Genomic DNA, 26,330 nt, shown 5'->3' with positions numbered 1-26,330 from the left:
GGTTTTTTTGGTTTCGGAAAAAAAACTATAAAAAAAATCTAGTATTTTAACATGCAGTTTAGTTGCTATTTCTCGATCCGGTCTTATGTGATCGTCATCCTCCTCTCGTCATCCACACAGGCCTCCATTATGGTCCTGCGCATGCGCACTTTGATCTGTCCGGCTGAGGGAAGATCAAAGTATTGTAGTGCGCATGTGCGGGCAGTCTTGGACCTTTCCTCACACCTGCGCATTACATTACTTTGTGCTGTCCTCAGCAGGATAGAGCAAAGTGCGCATGCGCAGGACCACAATGGCAGCCTCTGTGTGGATGACGTAAGATGTGTCATCCACACAAAGCAGGGAACCAGGATGGCGACTGAAGGAAGAGACGAGGCGCCGGACCAAGACGAGCGACACCCATTGGACCCGACCGGCCAACTGTGAGTATAATCCAAAATTTTTTTTACATTCTACACAGTGGCTTGGACTCTTATATACAGTATTCTGGAATACTGTATATAAGAGCCCACTGGTGGTGGCCGCAGCTTATAGGGAAAAAACCTGGTGAAAATTTCCCTTTAAGAAACAAGATAAAGCTAGGATAACATGGGAAACATAGGAAAGAATAGGAAAGAGGGAAGGAAGGGATCATATAGAGAAAAAGTCAGGAACAATAAAAAAGAAAGTATAATAGAAACACGTGCACCACTTCTATATTTCTCATCCACTCCTGGTTTTGGCTTACAAATATGGAAGTAAAATACTGACTAAAGACTGAACATAGCTTTAAAGAGAGTTTGATAGTAAAAATGACTGTCCAAACAAAGCACAGGGGCTTGATGCACCCTTGGCATTGCGAAACGGTCCAGTGCCCATTCCCAGCTACTTGTTTTCCAGCTATCTCCACTCCCAGTCTTCCTTGATTGACCGCTCTAGCATTACAGGAGTCACAGATGAATGGATAGATGGAAAAAAAGGAGTTTTTGAAGCTGCACTGAACTATTTGGCCACACCAAGGGTGCACTGAACGGTTTGGCCACACCAAGAGTGCACTGAACTGTTTAGCTACACCAAGGGTGCACTGAACTGTTTGGCCCCACCAAGAGTGCACTGAACTGTTTGGCCCCACCAAGAGTGCACTGAACTGTTTGGCCCCACCAAGAGTGCACTGAACTGTTTAGCTACACCAAGGGTGCACTGAACTGTTTGGCCCCACCAAGAGTGCACTGAACTGTTTGGCCCCACCAAGAGTGCACTGAACTGTTTGGCCCCACCAAGAGTGCACTGAACTGTTTAGCTACACCAAGGGTGCACTGAACTGTTTGGCCCCACAAAGAGTGCACTGAACTGTTTAGCTACACCAAGGGTGCACTGAACTGTTTAGCTACACCAAGGGTGCACTGAACTGTTTGGCCACACCAAGGGTGCACTGAACTGTTTGGCCACACCAAGGGTGCACTGAACTGTTTGGCCCCACCAAGAGTGCACTGAACTGTTTGGCCCCACCAAGTGTGCACTGAACTGGTTGACCCCACCAAGTGTGCACTGAACTGTTTGGCCCCACCAAGGGTGTACTGAACTGGTTGGCCACACTAAGGGTGCACTGAACTGTTTGACCACACTAAGGGTGTATTAAACTGTTTGGCCACACTAAGGGTGCACTGAACTGTTTGGCTACACCAAGGGTGGACTGAACTGTTTGGCCACACCAAGGGTGCACTGAACTGGTTGGCCCCACCAAGGGTGCACTAAACTGTTTGGCCACACCAAGGGTGCACTGAACTGTTTGGCCACAACAAGGGTGCACTGAACTGGTTGGCCACACAAAGGGTGTACCAAGCACCTGTGCTTGGTTTGAACAGTCATTTTCTACTGACAGATTCCATTTTAAATTATTCTTTTGACCAAAACTATAAAAAAATGTTATCAGCTGTGGCTCTATTACTCAAATATCTATTGCGCCTCTTGTGAACACCTGGATTTCCACCCAGAAAATACACAAGGTTTTCTCTCTTTGCTAGTGAGCTGACTCTCAGTAGAAAATGCCACCTTGTGGATGCATGCTGGCCATCTGTTTAAAGGAGAAGAGAAGTGAAACTTGGACATGTCAAAAGTAAGATATATTAATATGCCAAAGAGGTGAATCTTACATTGAAGGTGTTTCCCTGGCCTTTTGGATTGATGGAATATCCTTATAATAGGTTGTCAATATCTGACCGGCTGGAAGTGTTCAGTTGTTGAGAAGCACAGAAGAGCTCTGTCAATGGTATAGTGGCCACGGCGGCATGTCCAACCCATATTAATTTGAATATGGGTGGCTGTGCAGTACCGGGCCACGGCCACTACACCATTGATTGAGCTGTGCTATGCAATTCTGCACCTGAGCACTTCGGGGCACAATACTTGACAAGAGGAGCAGCTAAACGGCGGAGGTTCCGGGTGTCGCACCCCCATCAATCAGATATTAATGACCTATCCTAAGGAAAAAAACCTCAATTTAAAAGTCCCGAAGAGCCCCTTTAATATAGATTTTATTTGTTGCATTTCCTGCAAAAGTCAAATTATGGCTGGAATCACACTTGCATGTAACTCGCGCGAGGATCACATCTCACCGACCAGACCAGCCGCTGGATCTCCTGACATGAGCTTGTCAGCTTCATGTATTTCTATGTAGCTACACACTCCTATCAGGAGAGCCGGCGGATGGTCCGGACAGTGCAATGCGATCCTCGTGCAAGTCACACGCAAGTGTGACTCCAGCCTATTCCTGAGAAAGGAAACTTAACCACCACCAATGTCTTCATAGCTTCTCCAATCACTCCAGCCATCACAGTGCTGTGTGCCATTTTACATGGAATTATATAATAGTATTGGAATAAAGACAACAGTGTCAAGAGGTCCAGAGTGACAAAAAAAGCTAGAATAATACTCAATATAGGTAATATTCCTCCATTCCCTTTGGTTCAATTGAGTGCTTTTTATTATAAACTACAGCACAGAAATAGTCTACTAACCTGGACCCATAGGCCTTGTTGTGCCTTAAAGGAACACTCCGGATAAAACTGTTATACTGTGCTGTGTCTTGTACAATGACTGCAGAGCCAGTACATTATACAGTGATTCTCTCTCTTTTTGGACTTCTTTGAATTTCTGGGTCATGTACTGTCCCATAAGACAATATACCAAACATAACATAATGTGTTCATTTTGAACTTAAATTATTAATTATATTTTCTGTACATATTTAGAACTATTTTTGATAACCAGCCAAGGTAAATTAGATAGCTGTGGGCTGGTATTATCAGGCTGGGAAGACCCATGGTTATTTGGCCCTTCCCAGCCTAAAAATAGCAGCCTGCAGCCATCCTAGAAGTGGCAATTCTCATTAGAACTTATACATTTATGTTTGACTATTACTGAGTCTTTGCATAAAGTTATACTTTTTATTTCCTTTAGGTTAAAAAGTAACTGTCAGTTTAATTTTTATTTCCTAAATCAAAATTCTGCATTAAAATAAGTTCCTTTATAACATATCTTAACAAAAAAATCTTCTTTCCCTTCCTGGATTGATCTTTCACTCTCAATTTATGGGTAAATTATGTATTCAATGAAGACAGATTTTTACAGTAATGAGATAGGAGATGACAGTTGGTGCTTTTAAAACTCTATGGAGGGGGAGGAGCTAGAAGAACACAGACAGTTACAGTTCTTCATAGAACCTTATGAGCACCAACTGCCATCTCCTATCTCTGTATTGGGAAAGTCTGAAGACAGATATTACTTGTGAATTGAGAATTTTTGGAAATGAACAATCAGTCCAGGAGGAGAAAGAAAAAGATTTCTTGGATTATATATATTGTAAAGTTTCTTATTTTCATGTGTTCTATTGATTTATGGAGAATAATATAACTCAGTAATTCTGAGGTTTGACTAATAGACATTAATGTATGAAGTTATCATTATTAAACTCAACACATTAAATGGGACAACAATGCGTTATACGTAGACACCATAAATGGGACAACAATACGTTATACGTAGACACGTTATATGGGACAACAATACGTTATACATAGACACGTTAAATGGGACAACAATACGTTATACATAGACACGTTAAATGGGACAACAATACGTTATACATAGACATGTTAAATGGGACAACAATACGTTATACATAGACACGCTAAATGGGACAACAATACGTTATACATAGACACGTTAAATGGGACAACAATACGTTATACATAGACACGTTAAATGGGACAACAATACGTTATACATAGACACGTTAAATGGGACAACAATACGTTATACATAGACACATTAAATGGGACAACAATACATTATACATAGACACGTTAAATGGGTAACACAATAAACCTCTTCAGTACACAAAACACAAACTAAATTCAGATGGAATATAAAGAATTGTGCTGACTATCATGAATAAAATGTATCACAGATGCCAAAGCCTGGAACATATGGTGAGTTCTGAGTGCTATCTCCTCCGCTATGCAATATGCACTCACCTGGTTTCAAGTCACATTCCTTCCAGAAACCTCTGCCAGAAAATGAAACTTTTTTTTTTTTCTTTTTAAACAGAAAAAGGTCATTTACATTACTGCATAGACACAGGTCCAGATGTTCAAAACTGGTGCAAATGGCATGAAACAAGAGCTGGAAAAAAAGCCTCCTTATATGCAAAACACAATTGGTAAGAAAAAAAACATACAATAAAGGTAGACAGGAAACACTTAACAAAAGTAGACCAAAAGGTAATGTAAGCTATGGACATGAGAAATGAAAAAAATGAAATAATGAAACATGGAATCAAATGTAAATACTAGAAAAGTGCATTGACAGAACTATATAGTGAATAAAAAGCCTCAACAAAGAGTGAATACTCCAATTGCACCGATGCCAACACAGGCAGTGCCACCCACATTGGTATTTCATTTGATTTACAATCCTCTACCCATAACGTTGAATCAAACAACACCTCGACTGTTTAGAGTGTCCACACCGGCGGGCGGAGCACCTTTCTCTGGTCCACTACCGGTTACCCAGTGATAGCAGTCAGTGACACTGCGGGGTTTTGCTTCTCCTCCACATCTGGTACAGTATACAATACCAAGTGCCAACATAATCACTAGAAATACACTCAAGGGTACAAGCAATGCCACAATTAGCCATCGAGTATCCCTCTTTCCCTTGGACTCTTTGGATGGATGATGTGAGTTAGCATGTAATTCAGGAGACACAGCATGGGAATTATTATGAGACGATGGAAGATCCGATGAGGCCATAGTAGTTATAGTTGGAACCCTTTTTGGTTTTAGTGTCGTTTGAGAATCTTGATTAACCCTAGACCTGCTAGGGACCACCGTTGGCACCTTGGACATATCCCATGAACTTCTACGAATTGCAGGATTTTTGGTTGTGGGAACATCATAGATTAATTTCCGTCCAGACCAAATGTTAACTTTTGATTGTTCTTTGGATTTTATCGTTGAGAAGAATCCCTTACTTGGTACGGTTGCCTCCAGTGAAGGAATATTAGGAGTTGAAGTATGCAAAGTAGTCGTTCTAATTGTATTTGCTTTAGGTTTTGATGTAGTAGTATCCTCGGGCATTAAAGTGGGCATAGTCGTGATTTCCTCATGTGTTTCCCAGCCCATTAGATCAGTCGTTGTCTCAAGATCCTCTTCTGTAGTTGACCCAATAATTGTAATTTCTTCGTGAGAATTCGGCATGTATTCTTCAGTTTCCGAATTGCTTTCCATATCTACTAGGTCTTGCCATTCTGTTGTATCATGTTCTGGCTCAAAAACACTTTCAAAACTGGTTACATGGGGATTTGGCTCATTTTTAGGTTCTTCGTAATGTAGTCGATTGCAACTGACACGATCCGCAGCTAGTTCGTAGCCCTCATTGCAAAAGCATTCAAATCCCCCCACGTGGTTTACACACATCTGCTGGCACATACGGGCAAAACGACATTCGTCTATATCCACACAGCGCTCGGGATCATCCTCCGAGATAGCGAATCCCAGATCACAAGAGCATTTATATGAACCTAGGGTATTTTCACAAGAGTGTTCACATGTTTCTTCGTCCTCACATTCATCTATATCTTCACAACTGAGCTCATCTGCAGCTAGCTCATAGCCTCCTGGGCATATGCACTCGTAACCCTTGCCAATTCCAACTTCTAAACATCGATATTGGCATGGGCATCTTTGCTCCTCAAAGCCCTCTGGCTCACAGGAGTGTCCATCTGGCTGGAGTATATATCCTTCTTCACAAGCACACACGCCTTCTTCACACAACTGTTGGCAATCCTCACACAAGTCATCGGGGTCTTGACACAATGGCTCCTCTTTATCCCAACCAACAGTACGATCTTCTTTAAATGTGCAGAGTACAGTTATGGCCTGTTGTTCACTTTCACAGGATACCACTGCGACAGTGCCAAATGGTAGTAAATCAAGCCAAGTACCCTGGTAGCCAAATGGTACAGAATAACGAACATTTCCTTCAGTCAAAGTTGGACACATTCCTTGATAGCGAAACTTGCATATATAACCATCAACCGGCAAAGTACAAGACCCTTCTGACCATTTAAAATCATCTTCTGGTTTCCCATAGCCCAGACCGATAGCCACACACCTAGCAGCTGAACAGGGACTTTGAGGTCCTGAGGAAACAGCTTGTGATACCCAATTGGTGAATGCAGTGTCTTGGTCCCCAGTTGTCCAGGTAAAGCCTCGCAATGGCTTCTGTGGAGCACACTGCCTAGGTTGACGCTGTAGACCTATCCAAAGCCGTAGTTGCACATCTCCATCACTTTGGGAACCTGTTGATGAGGTAAGGAGTTGCTCAACCAAAGCAGCTTCCTGAACATTTTTTACAGTCGCCAAATTGCCACCTTTCTCCCGACAGGCTTTCCAAGATTCAAGGAAAGTCCTCCTTTGGTAAAAGACAGCGTAGCATGAGTCACCTGGACCACAGAGGGCATCATGTTCTTTGAGGTCACCAGAGAGTGAAACGGACAGTAGAAGTAGAAGCTGCAAAATGAGAAATAACAGATCCATGAGTTTCTTTTGCACTTTTTCGTTGCTGTTTGAGGACAATGTCAATTTTATTCCAGAGGTTTCAGTTGGGTCCAGTTCAATCTGAATAATCTCTTGGTCAGGTTAACTTGAGAAGGTTGTCCAAGTAAGGAGGACTATAGCTGATTAAACTTGTCTCCGAAAGTCTTTGTGAGTACAAGAGTCAGTTTCATTCTACCAAACTTCACAGACATTTGATCTTAGTCCGTAGACTTTTACAGATTTGTCTTCAGGGATATTTCTTTCTGCAGATTATAATTCCAGGGTCATAAGAATGGTCTTCTTCGATGATCTCATTGCCAGCCAGTCATCTAATATTGTAGCCTGTATGGTTGTCCGTGGTCATCTCGGTGCTCTCTGTCCCCAGCTGTCTCTGCCTTCAGCCCGATGCCTTTCATAGACAGAGTAGTAAAAGAAGTTCTCCTTCTATCTATCTGCTTGTAGATGTGAGAGGGAGGTCTCTCGTCCGCTCTCCCACATTTTCTGCTTTCCCTCCCCCTCTCCATCCTTGTATGGACAAAGTTTGTTTCTATCCTTTTTTTTTTTTTCTTTTTTCCTCTCCCCTGTTTTACTCCTGGTCTCAGACCCCCTGAGATTTTGCAAATATTTCTGACTTAGCAAAGAAAAAAAAAGAAAACGAGAGAAAGCAAGTAGGGCTGGGGGGAAGACTGAATAGGGAAGCGAGTGATTCATAAAAGCAGAGATGGAAAATAAAGGAGGTCAGACAGGAATAAGAGAGAATTGGAAGGAAAAAAGACAAAGGGAAACAGAAAAAGGAAATTAAAGGATCATAGATATCAGACAAAAGCAGCACCGACATGGAGACAAGCCAAGGACTGGACAAACTGGAAAATGGGGGACGCTGACAAATCAAAAAGGATGATATTCAATGCCTTTTATGCTGCATTCACATTAGGTTTTATCTTGTTTATTTACATTTATAAAGTTTTACGCTCTGGATGTTTTAACTTGGTCATTTTGGTGCCCCCCATTCACCCCAAAACATAACTTAAAGAGATTGGACTCTGCTTAGGATAGGTCATCAATGTCTGATCAGCCAGGATCCAACACCCTACAACCCCGCCGATCAGCTGTTTCCAGATAGGGCTAGTACCGGCAGCAGGTGGCCGGAAATGCTCAGTTCTGGAGCTGCCCCGTCAACTGATAGCGGATAAGAGGCGGTTGGCAAGTACCTGGCCGTGCCCGCTATCAGTTGATAGGGTAGCTCCAGAACTGAACATTTCCGGCCACCTGCTGCCGGCTCCAGAAACAGCTGATCAGCTTGGGTTGAGCAAGTGTCGGACACCACCGATCAGACATTGATGACCTAAGGCGAGGACATCATTGTAAAAGTAGTATATGGTATATGTCCCCATCATGGCCCCATCCTGGTATATGTCCCCATCATGGCCCCCATCCTGGTATATGTCCCCATCATGGCCCCATGCAGGTATTACTGTGTGAGGGCACTAATACCTTGGGGTTCTATTACATATCCAGGCTCAGAATGGTCACTATCACCATGTCCGGGCACAGATTGGGCACTATCACTATGTATGGGCACAGATGGGGCACTATCACCATATACGGGCACAGACGGGGCACTATAACCATGTACAGGCACAGACAGAACACTATCACCATGTACAGGCACAAATGAAGCACTGTAACTATGTTGCAGCACAAAGGGTCACTATTACTGTTGGAGGGCAGTATTGCCATATGTGAGCATAAGGGGGCACTACTTCTGTATAGGGCCACCACTCTTACTATATGGGGGCACAGATGGGGCACTATTACTGTATAAGGGCACTATTACTATATGGAGGCACAGAGGGGGTCACTATTACTGTATAGGGGCACTACTACTATATGAGAGCACAGAGGGGGCACTATTACTGCATAGAGGCACTACTACTATATGGGGTTGCAGTGGGGGCGTTATTACTGTGTAAAGACACACAAAAGGCGTTATTACCTTGTAATGATATATCACCATGGAGGTTTACAAAAGGTGGCTGTTATTACAGTGTAGGAGGGCAATATCACTGCTTGGGAATTTTTGATGGGTATAGCACTATGTCGTTTTTGTACAAATGAAGAAAGTGGTACCGGTTATATTTGGTGTTACATAGACTGCAATAAGATCTACTACATTATCTGTACTCAGATAATTAGCACTTTGTGTTATCTGTAGTGTTACACAGAATTGCAGGTAATATCTACGATCGCGGAAAGGGTAATGTTCCTTTAATTTTGGTTAGCGCTAGTTCTATTTTTTGGATTAGGAAGGGGCATGTACATGAGTGTGGTCTGCAATGGGTCATGGTCTCCAAAGGGTCCAAAGTCTACATAGAGGGTGTTCTCTGCAAAAGGAATGGGGTTTCTTGCATGCAAACAGGAAACCTATTGTTAAAGAGTAATTATACTTTTATTTTACATATTTTTACATTTGTAAACAAGAAATGTAGTTTGAATTTATTTTGTAACAGGATTAGTTACCCTATTTTACTGCCTTCATGGAGACAACAGGTAGTAAAGTGTGCTTTGACGAGTGCATAGATCTTACAACCATAAGTGTGGGAGGAGCAGAATCTTCATAGTCTGTCCACAGTCTCTTTGTTAATAGCTATCACAGTGGGAAGAGGGCAGGAGCTTTGTCTGTACAGCGCCTCAATGTAAAAGCAGACAGGCAGTCTGTGGCCCTGGTGACAGGCGTAACTGTAGCATGATTTTTCCTAAACAACGGTGTACAGAGAAGAGCATGCTGCTGTCACAGAGAGAGCACTGTCCAGAGACAACTCCTGTACTCCTGTCCTCTTGTCACTATCAGCAAAATGAGTGGAGTTGGGAAAAACTGGGGTGAAAATGTCAAAAGTTGCAAAATCTTGCAAATTTTCAAAGCTTTTTCACCACTTTTTTGGTGTACACCCTTTGGAGAATTATGCCCATAGAGTGTCTCAAGTAGGTTATAACAAACCTTGCCGACTGTCATGATGGCATCAGGATCTTCTGGAGACTACAGATTCTGGCACTCTGACTGCTAACTTCTCTGATGTATATGCTCAGCACAGGCTTACTCGGGTGTTGAACCACAGACTTGTAGTTCATAGGCAGGTTAGCAATAGTACATCTCTGCAGGGCTGCTTGTTAGTCTTTTATTACATGCTGTGAGGGAACCAGTCACATCCACCCCCTCCTATATATGCTTGCTGAATACTTCATTTAATGCCAGCTATAGCTTCTCTATACTGGTCTGGTGAGGTGTTGTGATCCAGACTTTTTGGTGGTTTTAGTACGTCATTTCTGCGAGCGGTTGTGGTGTTGATAAGGCCTTAATTTAGGTTGATGCCATTCAGTCTTGCATCCCTCTTAAACTGTCTGCAGTCCAAATTATGAGTCACTCGTGGTAGCATGCATAACCACTATCTTTCACCCACACCAGAGACATACTCAGATATGAATAGAAAGTAAGACTCCCTTATTCCGGAAGTTTGTACAGGTATATATAACCGGCTTATTGGCTAGGTGCCAAGAATACGTAACACGTTTCCTATTGGATAAAGTAGAACAGCGTATTCTGTGATATACAATTTACTGTAATATGCTTGGTTCCTCATTTATATTAAGCAATGTCAGCATGATTCACTTGTCACAAGAATAGCCCAGACTGTCTTATGTATATAACATATATACATAAGACAGTCTTATGTCCAAATGCAGAACTAGGTGGGGTACACAGTCTGAGTCTTATGCCAAGAGATATGTGTGGTACAGTTCAAACACCATCTTAAATCCTGTTCTTTATGGATATCTCCATGTAACTCTTATATACTCATAATAATTCATAATTTTGTCCATAACAGTGTTAAACCTTGTTGTCCTTTTGTTGTTGCTTTACTTCTCTTGCTTTTCTCCTTAGCTTCTTACTGTTTGTTCCTAAGGCTATGTGCCCACGGGGACAGTGTCCTGCGGTTATATCTGCAGGACATTCCGCAGGTGCTCCCAGAAAACTGCAGCAAAACTTCTGTCTGTTTCCATGCTGCGAATGTACAGTGGAATGTCCTGCGGATATGGTGTGGGCATTCTACATTGAGGATACAGTACCATGGTTTCGGCACTGCATCCTCAATGCAGAACAAGTGCTGCAGTGATTGGGGCATTCATATTACTTACCTCTATCATGCAGCACCTCGCTTTCCGGCGGCCGGGTCACTCTGTCAGCGTCTGGTGCACTGTGCTGGAGAAGGTGGGCGGGCCTGCACTAGCTCCAACTGTCACATGACCGGAGCTCGTGCAGGCCCCGCCCACCTCTTCCTTCCTATACCTGGATCGACCGCGCTCCTGTGCACCGGACGGAGAAAGTGACATCGTTGTCTTCTATCAAGGCAGGTAAGTGTGGCGCCCTGGACAAGCCAGGTCATCACAGGTACTGCAACAACACACCCCACAACCCGGTTAGGCACATCAGCCGCACACACAAAATCCTTGTTGCCTCCCTCCAGGGGCTGATGTCCACACCAGGTGGGGTGGAGCCAGGTGGTTGGCTCCTCCCACCGAGGAGTTCACAGTCCTGGAGGCGGGAAAAGAGTTCAGTTGAGTTTGGGGAGTTGAAGTTCCGTGAGGGAAGTGGAAGGAGTAGTGGAGGAGATGACTGACCGTGTTCGGGTATGTGGCCCGGGCATCTACGAGCAAGGTTGGCAGACGGTGGTGACCGTCTGCAGGCGAAGCCGATTTACGCACAACTGTAAGGACCGGGGATGGGCGGTGGCCTGCCGGTACCGGACTGGGGAGCGAAGAGAGGCCAGCACCATTCGGCAGGGCCTACGGACCCCGACCAGGCTTGGAGTCGCCGTTAAACCGGTCAAATCCGTCAGCGACGGGAACCTCCGGGGTTTCCCAGCAGCAAAGACCCGACTAAAGGCAACCACTCAACCGTGAAGGGAAATACAGCTACCGCCACAGCTAGAGTTCCCAGGGCCAGCGCCTTGGGCAAAAGGGACTCCTCCGGCAAATATACCGCTGGGGAGCGGGTTACCGGTGGGAAGCCATCGGGGCCGAGAACACAACACCGGTGCAGGGAGAGACAGTTACCGCCAACCTTCCGGGAGTGACCGTCGCAGCCGTCTGTGGGACTCGTCCATCCAGCCGTTTGTTTTACCAGAGACTCCGTGTACGTTACTGGCTGAGTAAGTACCACCGTGCCGTCTGGCACTGCGCTGCCCCCGCGACCCTGCACCTGGCCAAGCCCCGCAATCCAACTTACAGTCAACAACTCCGGGCCCCGGGACTACCAAAATCCCCCTACCCACGGAGGGCAGAGAAACATCCCAGCTGCTCCCTGTCATCGCTCCCGGGATCCCCGTACAGAGCAGCGGTGGTGCCCCAACCTCACCACACACCGTGGGTGGCGTCACAAACCGACATCCCAAACCCCAACAGACCACCCCTTTCACTCACGGGCGAGGAGCACCGCTCGAGGTCCCGGGATCCGGCCCACCGCTCGAGCCACCGAGCAGCAGCAGCAGCCGGACCCGAGCCGCAAGCGCGGAGTCGAGCAGCGCACCCCCCGCCCGCGACATAAATATATGGGACCCTGCGGAGAAGTCCGCAGGAATAATTCCCATACTGCTGATTTTTCCGCAGGGATTTCCGCATTATTTCCTCTGCGGAAAAAACCGCAACGTGGGCACAGCAGTTCCCAAATGCCATAGAAATGGATGGGGAGTAGCTGTGCTGCAGATTGTTGAAAAATCTGCAGAATTTCCGCGACAAATCCGCGGCAAATTCCGCGCATTTTCCGCAGCGTGGGCACATAGCCTTAGAGTATGCAGTGTCTCTGAGTTTTGTTTTTTCTCTGTCTTTATCTGTGTTGCCATCACACCCTGCCTCCTCATTCCTTCTTTGAGGGGCAACAGTTTACTTCTGGTCAGGAGAATAGTAAGGCACGGGACTCCAGCATCTCCACCATCAGGGGTAATCTAAAGGTTAAAGAAAGCCTAGGGTTCCAAAAATTAAGGAATTGAATAAACATGGATATTGAAGTATCTATAATAATGCATCAAAACCAATCCTTAAAAACACAATTTTATTAATCAATTTAAAATGACACCAAAATGTGAATAGTATCCTAAAGTGCACAGAAAAGGAGAATATTGACCCTGATATGGTTCTCCCTCCTGTGCACTGTCTAACAGCGGGAGTCGGCACCCTTGTCACGATTTGGCGCCCCCACTCACCGTAGGACAGTTTAGTTCTGATCAGGATAAAATAGTAAGGCATTGGACTCTAGCTTCTCCACTATCAGGGGTAATCTGAAGGTTAGAGAAAGCCTAGAGGGACAGCATAGGAGCACCTGTTCCTTACTATCCCACAGTCACATCGTGACAGAGCATCTGTAGACCTGTACTGATCTATGTACTTGATAAAGCAGACTTTAGTACATATTTTCTCTGTGAATGAAGCATAATATGGTAATTAACTTTATGTTTTCAAATTACTAGGTTTTTGAGTTCTTTTTAAAAAAAGGCTAAGCTAAAACAAACATTTGAATCCCACCCACATAGGGAAAAATCTGTAGCAAGTCCTATCTAAATATAATTATCAAGTGCCAGTACCGGTCGCTTCATAGGAGGCAGAGGGTCCAGGTGCAACAACAACCTCCCTCGTTTTGTTTTTTTTCTTGAACGTATAATTGATTAATAATGTTGGATAATGTTTTCTTAAAGGAGTCGTCCAGTGGAACTAAAAATATTTTTACAAGGGCTCCGTTTCCGACGCTTACCCATTGTGCGCTAAGCTGTCTTCCAAGGGTCCATCTTGACTCGCCAGGAATAGCCATAAATTCTCGCTCAGTCCATCTTTGACCCCAACTTCAGCCAGTGATCATTTCCATTGTGTTAATCAGCGGAGAAAAGGTAATCATCCAAAAAAAGAGCTTCAGGGGCTCAGTAATGCAATTAATTATTTTATTATTATTTTTATATTTATTATTTTTGTTAAACATTGGACGCCCATTTGATTTTTTTTTTCATCCTTTGGACATCCCCTTTAATCTTCAAAATCTACCTGTTCTCCATTGACCTCCATGTCTCGTATATACGTAAAATATCTACTGAGATTTTGGTGGACTCTCTATTACATATTTCCAGTATATAATGATCCTGGAAGACAAAAATTCTTGGATAATTTCCCATCCAGTATGATAACTTTTAATATATATAAACAATAGCAATATATCGAGACTCACGGAATTCCTACCTGGAGGGATAGCAGGGGTTAACTATGATCCCTCACAAATCCCCGTTTCACCATCCTATACATTTTTCAGGATCCTGAAATAATTTGTTCCATAGGTTCTTTTTCTTCTGTTCCCCTGGGGGAAATGTACGTAGCTTTACCTATAATTTTTTGCAGATGGCAGAGTCAGCGACAGTCGTATACGAGCAACTCGTAATGACAAGAGCCATAGAAACTAAGTGAGGCTGCTAATGTGCTCATGAAATATGCATGTGATGAGTTTAAAGGGTTTTATACTTTTCGTTGTGGCATTTTTGTTGGTATTTTATACTGTTTTTGTGGGGACAAAAATGCTTCAGCCAGATGTTACTTATAAAGTGTAAAGTATAATATGGTCAAAGCTATGCAAAAAGCATTTGGAAAGGTTTGTAATGAAATTTAAAGTCTTCGGTGGGTTTCTATGTTTTGTTTTCTTCTTCACGAAAAGAAGCAATCTCTATTTTCCTTGTGTTTTTTCCTAAAGAAAGGTCCGGAGCAGAAAAATGAGCTAAGGCCCACATGACAGGGGTTGGTCCATGAGGAAATGTAAGGGGAGTGGTAGGGGCCAGATCAAAAGATCATGGTGAAGAGAGTTGGACTTAGGGGGCACATAAAAGAAAAATCCGGGAAGAGAGGTCATTTTGGGGTGCCCAAAGACTGGATACTGCCCATCTGATTTCCTTTAAAGGTTATACAAAAATAAGGACGTGTAAGGGGTACTTTGCACGCTGCGACATCGCTAGCCGATTGTAGCGATGCTGAGCGCGATAGTACCCGCCTCCGTCGCACATGCGTTCTCTTGTGATAGCTGTCGTAGCGAACATTATCGCTACGGCAGCTTCACACGCACTTACCTGCCCTGCGACGACGCTCTGGTCGGCAACCAGCCTCCTTCCTAAGGGGGCAGGTCGTGCGGCGTCACAGCAACGTCAGACAGCAGGCGGCCAATAGAAGCAGAGGGGCGGAGATGAGCGGGATGAAAACATCCCGCCCACCTCCTTCCTTCCTCATTGCAGGTGGGACGCAGGTAAGGAGATGTTCCTCGCTCCTGCGCGGCTTCATACACAGCGATGTGTGCTGCCGCAGGAACGAGGAACAACATTGTACCTGTCGCTGCAGTGAAATTATGAAAATGACCGACACTACACAGATCACCAATTTTCGACGCTTTTGCGATTGTTTATCGGTGCTTCTAGGCTTTACACGTTGCAACGTCGTTACCGGCGCCGGATGTGCGTCACTTTCGATTTGACCCCAACGAGATCGCAGTAGCGATGTCGCAACGTTCAAAGTACCCCTAAGAGTTCCTTGGTCATGGTTGGGGGGTTATTTTGGGGTACTTCATGTCACAGAGGTCGTGGCGGTGGAGTGGGGTTCTTGAAGTTGGTAGAGTTGGTGTTGGGGGTGGATTTATATGGATAATTCCCTACCGGATGGAATTGAGGTATTGGTGATTTGGCACTTAGTGGGGCTCTGGACGGGCAGAAAAATGAGCAGAGGCCCACATGACAGGGGTTGGTCCATGAGGAAATGTAAGGGGAGTGGTAGGGGCCAGGTCAAAAGATGATGGTGAGGATAGTAGGACTTAGGGGGTACAAAAAGGAAAAATCCCGGAACAGAGGCCATTTTGGGGTGCCCAAAGACTGGATACTGCCCATTCGGTTTCCTTTAAAGGTTATACAAAAAAAGGAGGTGTAAGGGTGGCTTTACATGCTGCGATATTCGGCCCGATATCGCTAGCATGCGACCCACCCCCATCGTTTGTGCGAAACGGGCATATCGCTGCCCGTCGCGCACAAAATCTGGCACCCCCGTCACACATACTTACCTGCATAGCGACGTCGCTGTGACGGGCGTACCGCCTCCTTTCTAAGGGGGCGGTCGGTTCGGCGTCACAGCGACGTCACTAAGCGGCCGCCCAATGAAAGCGGAGGGGCGGAGATGAGCGGGACGTAACATCCCGCCCACCTCCTTCCTTCCGTATTGTGGCCGGAGGCAGGTAAGGAGATGTTCCTCGTTCCTGCGACGCCACATGTAGCGATGTGTGCTGCCGCAGGAACGAGGAACAACTTCGCCCCTGCGACAGCAGCGATAACTGGTAGCGGACCCCCATGTCAACGAGAAGTGATTTTGGACGTTTTTGCAACGATCCAAAATCGCTCCTAGGAGTCACACGCTACGACATCGCTACAGCGGCCGGATGTGCGTCACAAAATCCGTGACCCCAACGAGATCGCTGTAGTGAAATCGTAGCGTGTAAAGCCCGCTTAAGAGTTCCTTGGTCATGGTTGGAGGGTTATTTTGGGGTACTTCATATCACAGAGGTCATGGCGGTGGGGTGGAGTCCTTGGATTTGGTAGAGTTGGTGTTGAGGGCAGATTTATATGGATAATTCCCTACCGGATGGATTTGAGGTATTGGTGATTTGGCACTTAGTGGGGCTCTGGACGGGAGTGTGCCCTGGGAGCTTATTGTGATATGGTGCCCTTGAGCGGGGAGTTCACGGCTGAGGGTAAAATAGAGATGCCTGGTAATTTGGTGGTATGTGCCAGATCTGGTAGTTTCAAGGATCTCCCCTCAATTTTGGTTATTTTTATTATTAATGTTAATTTATGTTAAAAAAAAAAAAAGGCCACTGTGGCCAAATTTATCCAAAGAAGGTGTCGTGTGGTTATTCGTATAGGATAAGTGGTGGGGTAAGTGATATAAAAGAAAAAGATATGGAATGAAGGAAATTGGGCCATACACTGTCATGGTTTCTTTAGAAGGGTGTATTCACACTGAGTTTTCTGAGCAGTTTTTGGAATGGAAAACCAAAATGTTCCTGAAAAAACTCAAAACTCCTAAAAAACTTAAACTTTTTGCTCCACAAGCTCAGCAAAAAATCACAATGTGAACATACCCTAAGAGATCATGCAGCTATCCTTGCAAAATGAATGGACTGGCAGCGGCTCTCCCGACCCGAACTTCACAGCCTGAAAGAAATATATGAAGATGCCATGCTCCGGTTAAGACCAGTCCGCTGTGCATTGCAGTCCAATATCGGACTGATTTGCACGGATGTCTGGCGGGATGCTTTCCTTAGTGGTGGGTTATAGATAATTTGTTAACAAATAATGCACAATGATGGAGAAAGGTTGGACATAAGTTTTTTCACAAACTATGTAACTATGTCGGCATGAGCCCTTAGGTTATGTTCATGCAATGAGCTTTTTGTGAAATTTTGATGTTTTAAATTTAGGAGTTTATGGATGTCATGAGTGTTTCACACCTTTCTGTAAGCTCTGGGGAATCAAGGATCAGAAGGTCTCAGCATTTGGCTGATTGCAGGTTCTCTTTAGAGCCTGTGGCAATTATTGTGGAGTGGAATTATTTCCTTTCTGTGCTGAAGGGCTTAAGAGTACCTTTCTTTTCCTGCCTGTAGCTTTAAATCTCAGCTGCTGCACTTTATGACCACTCCCTTCCTCTATTTAAACTCTCTCCTAGCGCTCTTCTTTGCCGGTTATAGATCTGCTATGCTGACCACTCTGGTAAAGTTGTTCTTGCCTATGCCTTTTATAGATCTTCTATGCTAACGACTTTAGTGACATTGTTTCAGTAGAAGTTGTGAAATCCCTCTCTGGAGAAACTTTGAGGTTCCTTGTTGTGTTTTGTCCAGCTTGTTTTCCTTTCTCCCCATGTGGTCTTGTTGCAGTAGTAAGACTAGACTTGCTACCCTACACACAAGCTAGGGCTAAGTCCAGGGTCAGCCAGGGCCTTGTCACGTGATTGCACACGGGGGAAGAATCCGTCTATGGCCAACAGAGACCCATGTGTTCTCATTGCAGTAGTAAGACTAGCGTCTTGCTGCCCTACACACTAGCTAGGGCTAGTCCAGGGTCAGCCAGGGCCTTGTCATGTGATCGCATACAGAGGAAGGATGCGTCTAGGGACAATAGAGACCTATGTGTTCTCATTGCAGTAGTAAGACTAGTGTCTTGCTGTCCTACACACTAGCTAGGGCTAATACAGGGTTAGCCAGGAACTTGGCACATGATCGTGTACAAGGGAAGGACCCATCTAGGGACAATAGGGACCCATGTGGTCTTATTGCAGTAGTAAGACTAGCGTCTTGCTGTCCTACACACTAGCTAGGGCTAATACAGGGTTAGCCAGGAACTTGGCACGTGATCGCGCACAGTGGAAGGACCCATCTAAGGACAATAGGGACCCATGTAGTCTTATAGCTTCTTGCTGCCCTTCACGCTAGCTAGGGCTTGTCCAGGGTCAGCTAGGGCGTAGGCACGTGATCGCGCACAGGGGAAGGACCCATCTAGGGACAATAGGGACCCATGTGGTCTTATTGCTTCTTGCTGCCCTTCATGCCAGCTAGGGCTTGTCTAGGGTCAGCTAGGGCCTAGGTACGTGATCGCGCACAGGGGAAGGACCTGTCTGGGGACAATAGGGAGTGCAGGATTCAGACTTAGGTGAGTGTTAAGGGGTGACACTTCATCCCTCTTCTATTGCTAGGGTCTCCCTTTTACCCTTTTAACAACTATTTTTCGAATCCCATAAAATTCCTTTTTTCTGCAATAAAGAACTGGGAATTGTATATAACAGACATTATGATGAACATTTGTTCAGTCTATTTGCAGGCAAGCAGAACTTCGTATGCTCCGCACCTGTGCTCCATGGCATCAGATTTCATGAGATCAACGTGGTCACTTTATGATTTTGATGATGAAGTAACACTGTAACTACAGTTGAAGTGGTACGATATTGACGTAATGCAGGAAATATAACCATTAGAGAGTCGAAAGGTAAAGTAAGGATATATACAGTACAGACCAAAAGTTTGGACACACCTTCTTATTCAAAGAGTTTTCTTTATTTTCAGGACTCTGAAAATTGTAGATTCACATTGAAGGCATCAAAACTATGAATTAACACATGTGGAATGAAATACTTAACAAAAAAGTGTGAAACAACTGAAAATATGTCTTATATTCTAGGTTCTTCAAAGTAGCCACCTTTTGCTTTGATTAAAGGTGTGTCCAAACTTTTGGTCTGCACTGTACATGCTTACAATCTATATTGCGCCACAAAACTTCTACAATTAGGTCTTGGCATTTTAGCTGTTTACCAAAACATATTCAAGATGCAGTTTTCTAATCAATATGGGCTTAAAAATCAGAGTATTTCTAATAATCAGAGTATCACATCCTAATTGTTGTAAGGGTTTAGGAATTCCAGCTCTAGTATGTAGCTGTCTTCTTTTCAAGGGACCAAAGGTAATTGGACAATTTTCTCAAAAGCTCTTTAATGGGCTGTGTGGGCTATTCCCTCATTAATAATGCATTATCAATTAAGCAAGTAAAAGGCCTGGAGCTGATTCCAGGTGTCCCATTTGCATTTAGAAGCTGTTGTTGTGAACCCAGAACATATGGTCAGACGAGCTCTCAATGGAAAAGAAAAAGAACATTTGGCAATGGTCACACACTGTATCTTTTGTAACCACAAAGATGCAGCGTTTTTGGCCCCAAAAAACGCACCCATGGCAAAAACGCATACATTTTTTAAGTGTTTTTGCCATGTTTTTACCGCATTTTGCCCAATGCCTTTTTTAAGTCAAATTTATTGACTGAAAGGGCTCAAAAATGCTGAGAAAATGCAAAAAGAATTGACATGCTGCTTCTTCTATTGTATTTCTATAACTGTTACTTGTTTGTATATGATCCTCCTGAATTGTAAAGCGCTGCGGAATATGTTGGTGCTATAGAAATAAAGATTATTATTATTATTATTATTATTATTATTCTTGGCTGCATCTTCAAAAAACGCAGCAAAAAAAAAAAGATGCACTGTGTAGATACCAAAATAGAAATCTCATAGACTTTGATGGGAGAAGGAAATACATGCATTTAGGTGCATCTTTGTGACCTCAAAAATGCACCAAAAAAGCAGTAAAAGATGCAGTGCGTGAACATAGGCTAAGGCTGGAAAAAAAAGAAGAAATCCATCAGAGAGATTGCAGAAATGTTATTAGTGACCAAATCAACAGTTTGGTACATTCTGCAAAAAAAGAAAAAAAAAGATTGCACTGGTGAGCTTGGGAACTCAAGATGGCCTGGATGGCCACAGAAGACAACAGTGGTGGATGATCACACAATCCTTTCCATTGTGAAGAAACACTCCTTCACAACATCCAAGGAAACCATCTAGAGAATCTGCCCAGTTCTGGACAAGCATTCTTTGGACAGATGAAACTAAGATCAACCTATAACCAGAATGATGGGAAGAAGAAAGTATGGAGAAGGCTTGGCACGGTTCCCTATCCAAAGTACATCACATTTTCTGTAACAGACGGCGGACGCGGTGTGATGGTGTCACACTAGGTATGTGGAGGTACCAAGTAAACGGCGCAAGGAATGGGAAGCCCTGTGTCTAGGGAAGGGGGAGATGGTGACCCCTGACCAAACCTACTGCTGATCCCTAGGGTCCCTCACCAGCGTAGGCAGAGTCCGCACCTATGCACTGAGCTGGATATCTGACCCTAGATATCCCTAGTGCTGGGCCCTAAATAGGGAGTGGGTGGGATAAGCTCTTTGTCAACCCCACTAAACACTATAGAAGACACAAGGAGGACACACAGGGAAATGCATGAACTACTTATCTACAGATGGCAGGCAGGAGTTCAGCAAGTTACAACAACGATACCACAGATGAGTACAAGCCACCTGCTTGCAACCAGAGCTTGATTGAACTAAATAATATCACTAGCACCAGTCCAAGGAAGGAAGGGGTATTTAAGCACCAAGAGAATACTGATGATCAGCAGCTGTATGGAAGGAGGGCTCTAGCTGGGTCCTAAAGGGGAAGAGATGAAAACCCAGCAGGAAAGCCACCTAGTACAATGAATACTGACAGCAGGAACAATAGAAAGTCAGGGAGCATTTTGCACACCCAAATGCTGTGATCTTCTATTGTCAGAAGCCACATGACTGTCACCCATGACAGATGGCCAGGCATGCAGGGCTCCCAATGGCCCTGAGTCACTATAGTCTATTTTTGATGTGACTGAAGAAAGAAGCAGCCCAATGAATACTGAAGTGTGCAGGGTGATACATTATGCTCAGATTCAACCAAATGCAGCAAGTCTAATTGGACGGTGCTTCACAGTACACATGAACAATGATCCGAAACATACTGTGAAAGCAACCCGTGAGTTTTTTTAATGCAAAAAAGTGAATCATTCTGCCAACCCTTTAATTAAACCTGGAAGTTTACACTATAATTGCATCTTAGTTGTTTCATTTTAAATAGAGAATAGTGGCATGCAAAGCCCTAATTATGAAGGTTCGGTCACTGCCCTTGTATATCTGGACCTAATTGTATATCCAAGCTAGACAAGCAGGATAGTTTACCATGGATACCTTTTATTCAGTTAAAGAAAACTAGTTTGACCACTTGGGGAACAGAGAATTGATGTTCTCTATGAATAAACAAATCACAGCATTTAATTAAAGGGGTTGTCGATTACTTTTATATAGATGACCTATCAAAATGATAGGTTATCAAATTAAGATTGGAGGAGTTACGAAAACTGGCACCCCTACTAATGGGCTGTTAGCTCTTCCCACGGTGGCTTGATGCAAGTAGTGATGGGCGAACCCAAACTGTAAAGTTTGGTGGTCCGTGCATGGACCGAAGACACAGACTTGTCAGGGAAGTTTGTATAACTGTTCAGGTTCAGCCACCCTGATAAAAAGTAAAGAAAAAGGTGACAAAATTGGCATTAAAGCAGGACAATTATGCTTACAGAGTTTCCATACAACTGTCACACTACTTCCGGGTCCACTCATTAAATCTTATGAATATTCACTGCGTTCCACCCTCTGTGACAGTGTCTGTCATTGTGTGCAGTCATACTGCAGCCCCACCCTCTGTGCCGACATTTGTGATTGGTTGCCCTCACACTAAGGGCGGCTTTGCACGTTGCAACATCGCACGTGCGATGTCGGTGGGGTCAAATCGAAAGTGACGCACATCCGGCGTCACTTTCGACATCGTAGTGTGTAAATCCTAGATGATACGATGAACGAGCGCAAAAGCGTCGTTATCGTATCATCGGTGTATTCTCCGACATTTCCATAATGCCGGTGCCGCGACAGGTACGATGTAGTTCCTCGTTCCTGCGGCAGCACACATCGCTGTGTATGAAGCCGCAGGAGCGAGGAACATCTCCTTACCTGCCGCCGGTGGCTATACGGAAGGAAGGAGGTGGGCAGGATGTTTACATCCTGCTCATCTCCGTCCCTCCGCCGCTATTGGCCGCCTGCCGTGTGACGTCGCTATGACGCCGCACGACCCGCCCCCTTAGGAAGGAGGCGGTTCGCCGGCCAGAGCGATGGTCGCAGGGCAGGTGAGTGCATGTGAAGCTGGCGTAGCGATAATTTTCGCTACGCCAGCTATCACAAGATATTGTACCTGCGACGGGGCGGGGACTATCGCACTCGACATCGCAGCATCGGCTTGTGATGTTGTAATGTGCAAAGCCCGCCTAACTGTCTGGGTCCCTGAAGTGGAGTGGAAAAATAAATAAATAATTGGAAAAAATGGTGCATGGTCTCGTATATTTTGATACCCAGAGCAGGTAAAGCAGACAGCTGAAGGCTACAGCTTTGTCTTGGCTGTGTATCAAAATACGAGGGACCCCATGCAGCTTTTTTTAAATATTTAAATAAATACTTTAAAAAAATAGCATGCAGTCCCTCCAATTTTCATACTCATGCAAAATAAAGCAGACAGTTGGGGGCTGGTATTCTTAGGCTGGGGAGACCCATGGTTATTGTGCCCTCCTCAGCCTAAAAATTGTAGCCACCCCAGAATTGCCACATCCTTTAGCTTACCTGGCTCATTCTGCTTGCCCTGGAGCAGTGGCAATCAGGGTAATATAAGGGGTTAATGACAGGTGTGATTTGTAGAAAAATCACAGCTGTTATCAAGCCTGAGGATAGCAATGCGTAGGGGTCTATGAGACCCCCAATTTCTAATCATGTAAGTAAAAAGAAATAAACACAAAACACAGAGGAAATTTCTGTAAAAAAATTACAAAAAACTCATTGGTGCTTCATTAACTGGCAGAATTAAAGTCAATAATCCGGTAATCCGGCAGCATTGAACTTAATGCCAAATTAACAGTAATCCAATATTGAGTTCAATAAGTTCACCTGAGGTCACAGCTGGGGTTTAAATGGTATCCCAGCTATGACCTTAGGTGAACTCACCTCAGGTAAACTCATTGAACATTATTCCAGATTACCTGAATGCATGCACATTCCAGTAATCTGGCTTTGAAGTCAATGCTGCCAGATTATCAGATTATTGACTTCAATGTTGACGGTTAATCAGGTAATCCGGCACCATTGAAGTGAATAATCTGATAATCTAGAACAATTAAACTCAATGCTAGATTACTGGATTTGAGTTCAATGAGTTCACCTAAGTTGAGTTCACCTTAGGTCACTACTGTGGTATGTGGAAACAACCAGCTGTGACCTCAGGTGAACTCACTCATGTCACTGCTTTCACAGCTGTGCCTCCTTCAGTGTGTGGGTTTATCTTAGCTTATCTGGTGAGTTTTTGTGATCAGTGCTATCTGGTGATTGTGACACTGATTGCTCAATTCTGTTGTGGAGTTAACGATTGTTGCCTTTTGTTGCTACCTTCCTGCTCTTGATTTTCTCCTCTGTCATTGTCTATTCCTGTATGTGTAAAGTGTGTCAGAATTTTGGTTTTCCTTTGTTTGTCTTTATCTTTGTTTCCATCTCCCTTTTGCCCCTTCCTTCCCTGGTGGGAGGGGGAAATCAGATTATTTCTGGTCAGGAGCATAGTCAAGCATGGGACTCAGGCATGTCCACCATCAGGAGTTACCTCAAGGTTAGGGTTAGCCTAGGTGTGATGGTGGGATATGGTGTACCGTGTATCATGTTGTGTAGCGTCGTATTTTAGGCTTGGTTCACTGTCCATTATTTGTATTGCTTGTGTGTACATTGTATTGGCTCACTGTCCATTATTTGTATTGCTTGTCTGTGCATTGTATTGGTTCACTGTCCATTATTTGTATTGCTTGTGTGTACATTGTATTGGTTCACTGTCCATTATTTGTATTGCTTGTGTGTACATTGTATTGGTTCACTGTCCATTATTTGTATTTTTTGTGTGTACATTGTATTGGTTCACTGTCCATTATTTGTATTGCTTGTCTGTGCATTGTATTGGTTCACTGTCCATTATTTGTATTGCTTATGTGTACATTGTTTTGGTTCACTGTCCATTATTTGTATTGCTTGTCTGTGCATTGTATTGGTTCACTGTCCATTATTTGTATTGCTTGTGTGTACATTGTATTGGTTCACTGTCCATTATTTGTATTGCTTGTGTGTACATTGTATTGGTTCACTGTCCATTATTTGTATTGCTTGTCTGTGCATTGTATTGGTTCACTGTCCATTATTTGTATTGCTTGTGTGTACATTGTATTGGTTCACTGTCCATTATTTGTATTGCTTGTGTGTACATTGTATTGGTTCACTGTCCATTATTTGTATTGCTTGTGTGTACATTGTATTGTCTGTAGGTAATCACCCCCTGTAGTGTTTGCCCCTAGGTGTAGGGGGAGGTGGGCCTGAAATCCATCTAACCTCTTTGCTTACCTGGGGGGATGAGGCAGTCTGTTTGAGAACTTGAAGAGAGAAGGACGAAGATTGATCTTCTGGGCTGAAGGTGCGGCTCCTCAGAGATATCTGGACATTTATTTATCGCTTTCTGGACTATATTCGTGCTTCTTTACTATTTTTACCCTCTGTATGGTAGATTATGTTATGTACCATTTGATTTGCTTAGAATAAATGCTCTTTGGATTGTATAGCCATCTCTCGCTCTGTTGATTGTGTGATATGGGAGAAGGACCCCGTCACACTAGGGTCCCTTAGCATAAGGGACAGCATAGGAGCCTCTGTCCCTCGCTATCCCAGTCACATCATGACAGCATCAGCAGATTTGTAAGGTGAGTATAGATCCTTTTCTTATTTTATATGATTAGCAGCTGTTTGTAAGTTTTATGGAATTGGATAACCTTTTAAAACCCAAGTACAGGCTTGGTTTCAAACTAAATGAGCGATTTCCCAGGACTCTTCCAACTGTAGACACCGAAGGGATTCCAACAGAATTGCTTTCGTAGACATAACCAAATATGTCATTTTGTATATGCTCAGATTTCATTACGATTTTCCTTAGTATGAAGAGTCAAACAAACTGGAGAAGCTGCAATCCCAAGACTGGGAAGAATGCACTTCACAAAAAGCGAGTTGTAGATATTATCCAGGGGTGGAGAATGAATGACCATCTGGTTTTGCCTCCCGCATATGTCCTTTTGCTTCTGAACGTGGGTGACACAGATGCTTCTATAAAATGACAATACGCTCTTGGTATGGGAAACATCCCTTTTTTCATAGCTTTTATAATTAGCGTAACTTCATAAGCAGAAAACTATTTGCACAAGAATGTGCATTATTTTCACTCTCACTGAAAACAGATGGCATCATCCAACTTTTGAAGTGCATGGGTCTTCTTCATTTTTGGTAAAAATATACAATTATATGCCCTTTTTTTGTTTTTAATAAAAAAAAGAATAAATTAATACTTAAATCATAAAAATATTTCCAAACAAATAAAAATTACAGGAAATGTATAATCAGTGGACTGCAGGCAGATATCGAGTGTCTTACTTAAATTTTTATTTATTTTTTTATCATCCCATTAATATAAAATTCTGGCACTCTTATCTTCTTTAATTCTTTATGATCTACCCCTGTATGCATGATAAGGGTATATTATTATTATTATTATTTATTATTATAGCGCCATTTATTCCATGGCGCTTTACAAGTGAAAGAGGGGTATACTGTACAACAT

The 26,330-nt window shown here is 43.8% G+C and overlaps 1 protein-coding gene across 1 annotated transcript; it reads right to left on the bottom strand.

The window, feature by feature from the left end:
* Positions 1–1,440: 1,440 nt before the first annotated feature.
* On the bottom strand, positions 1,441–7,526 carry CD248 (CD248 molecule). The gene has a single exon (XM_075326442.1). The coding sequence runs from the start codon at positions 7,077–7,079 to the stop codon at positions 4,974–4,976; it is 2,106 nt and encodes a 701-aa protein (XP_075182557.1). The 5' UTR covers positions 7,080–7,526; the 3' UTR covers positions 1,441–4,973.
* Between the last annotated feature and the right edge of the window lie 18,804 nt (positions 7,527–26,330).

Source organism: Anomaloglossus baeobatrachus, chromosome 10 (assembly GCF_048569485.1).
Source record: "Anomaloglossus baeobatrachus isolate aAnoBae1 chromosome 10, aAnoBae1.hap1, whole genome shotgun sequence".
Classification (NCBI taxonomy): domain Eukaryota; kingdom Metazoa; phylum Chordata; class Amphibia; order Anura; family Aromobatidae; genus Anomaloglossus; species Anomaloglossus baeobatrachus.
Note: the sequence above shows the minus strand (reverse complement) of the source record. Positions and strands in the feature narration are given on the sequence as shown.

Excerpts from the sequence above, each read along its gene's own strand:
- CD248 (XM_075326442.1), bottom strand. The coding sequence starts at position 7,079 with ATGGATCTGTTATTTCTCATTTTGCAGCTTCTACTTCTACTGTCCGTT.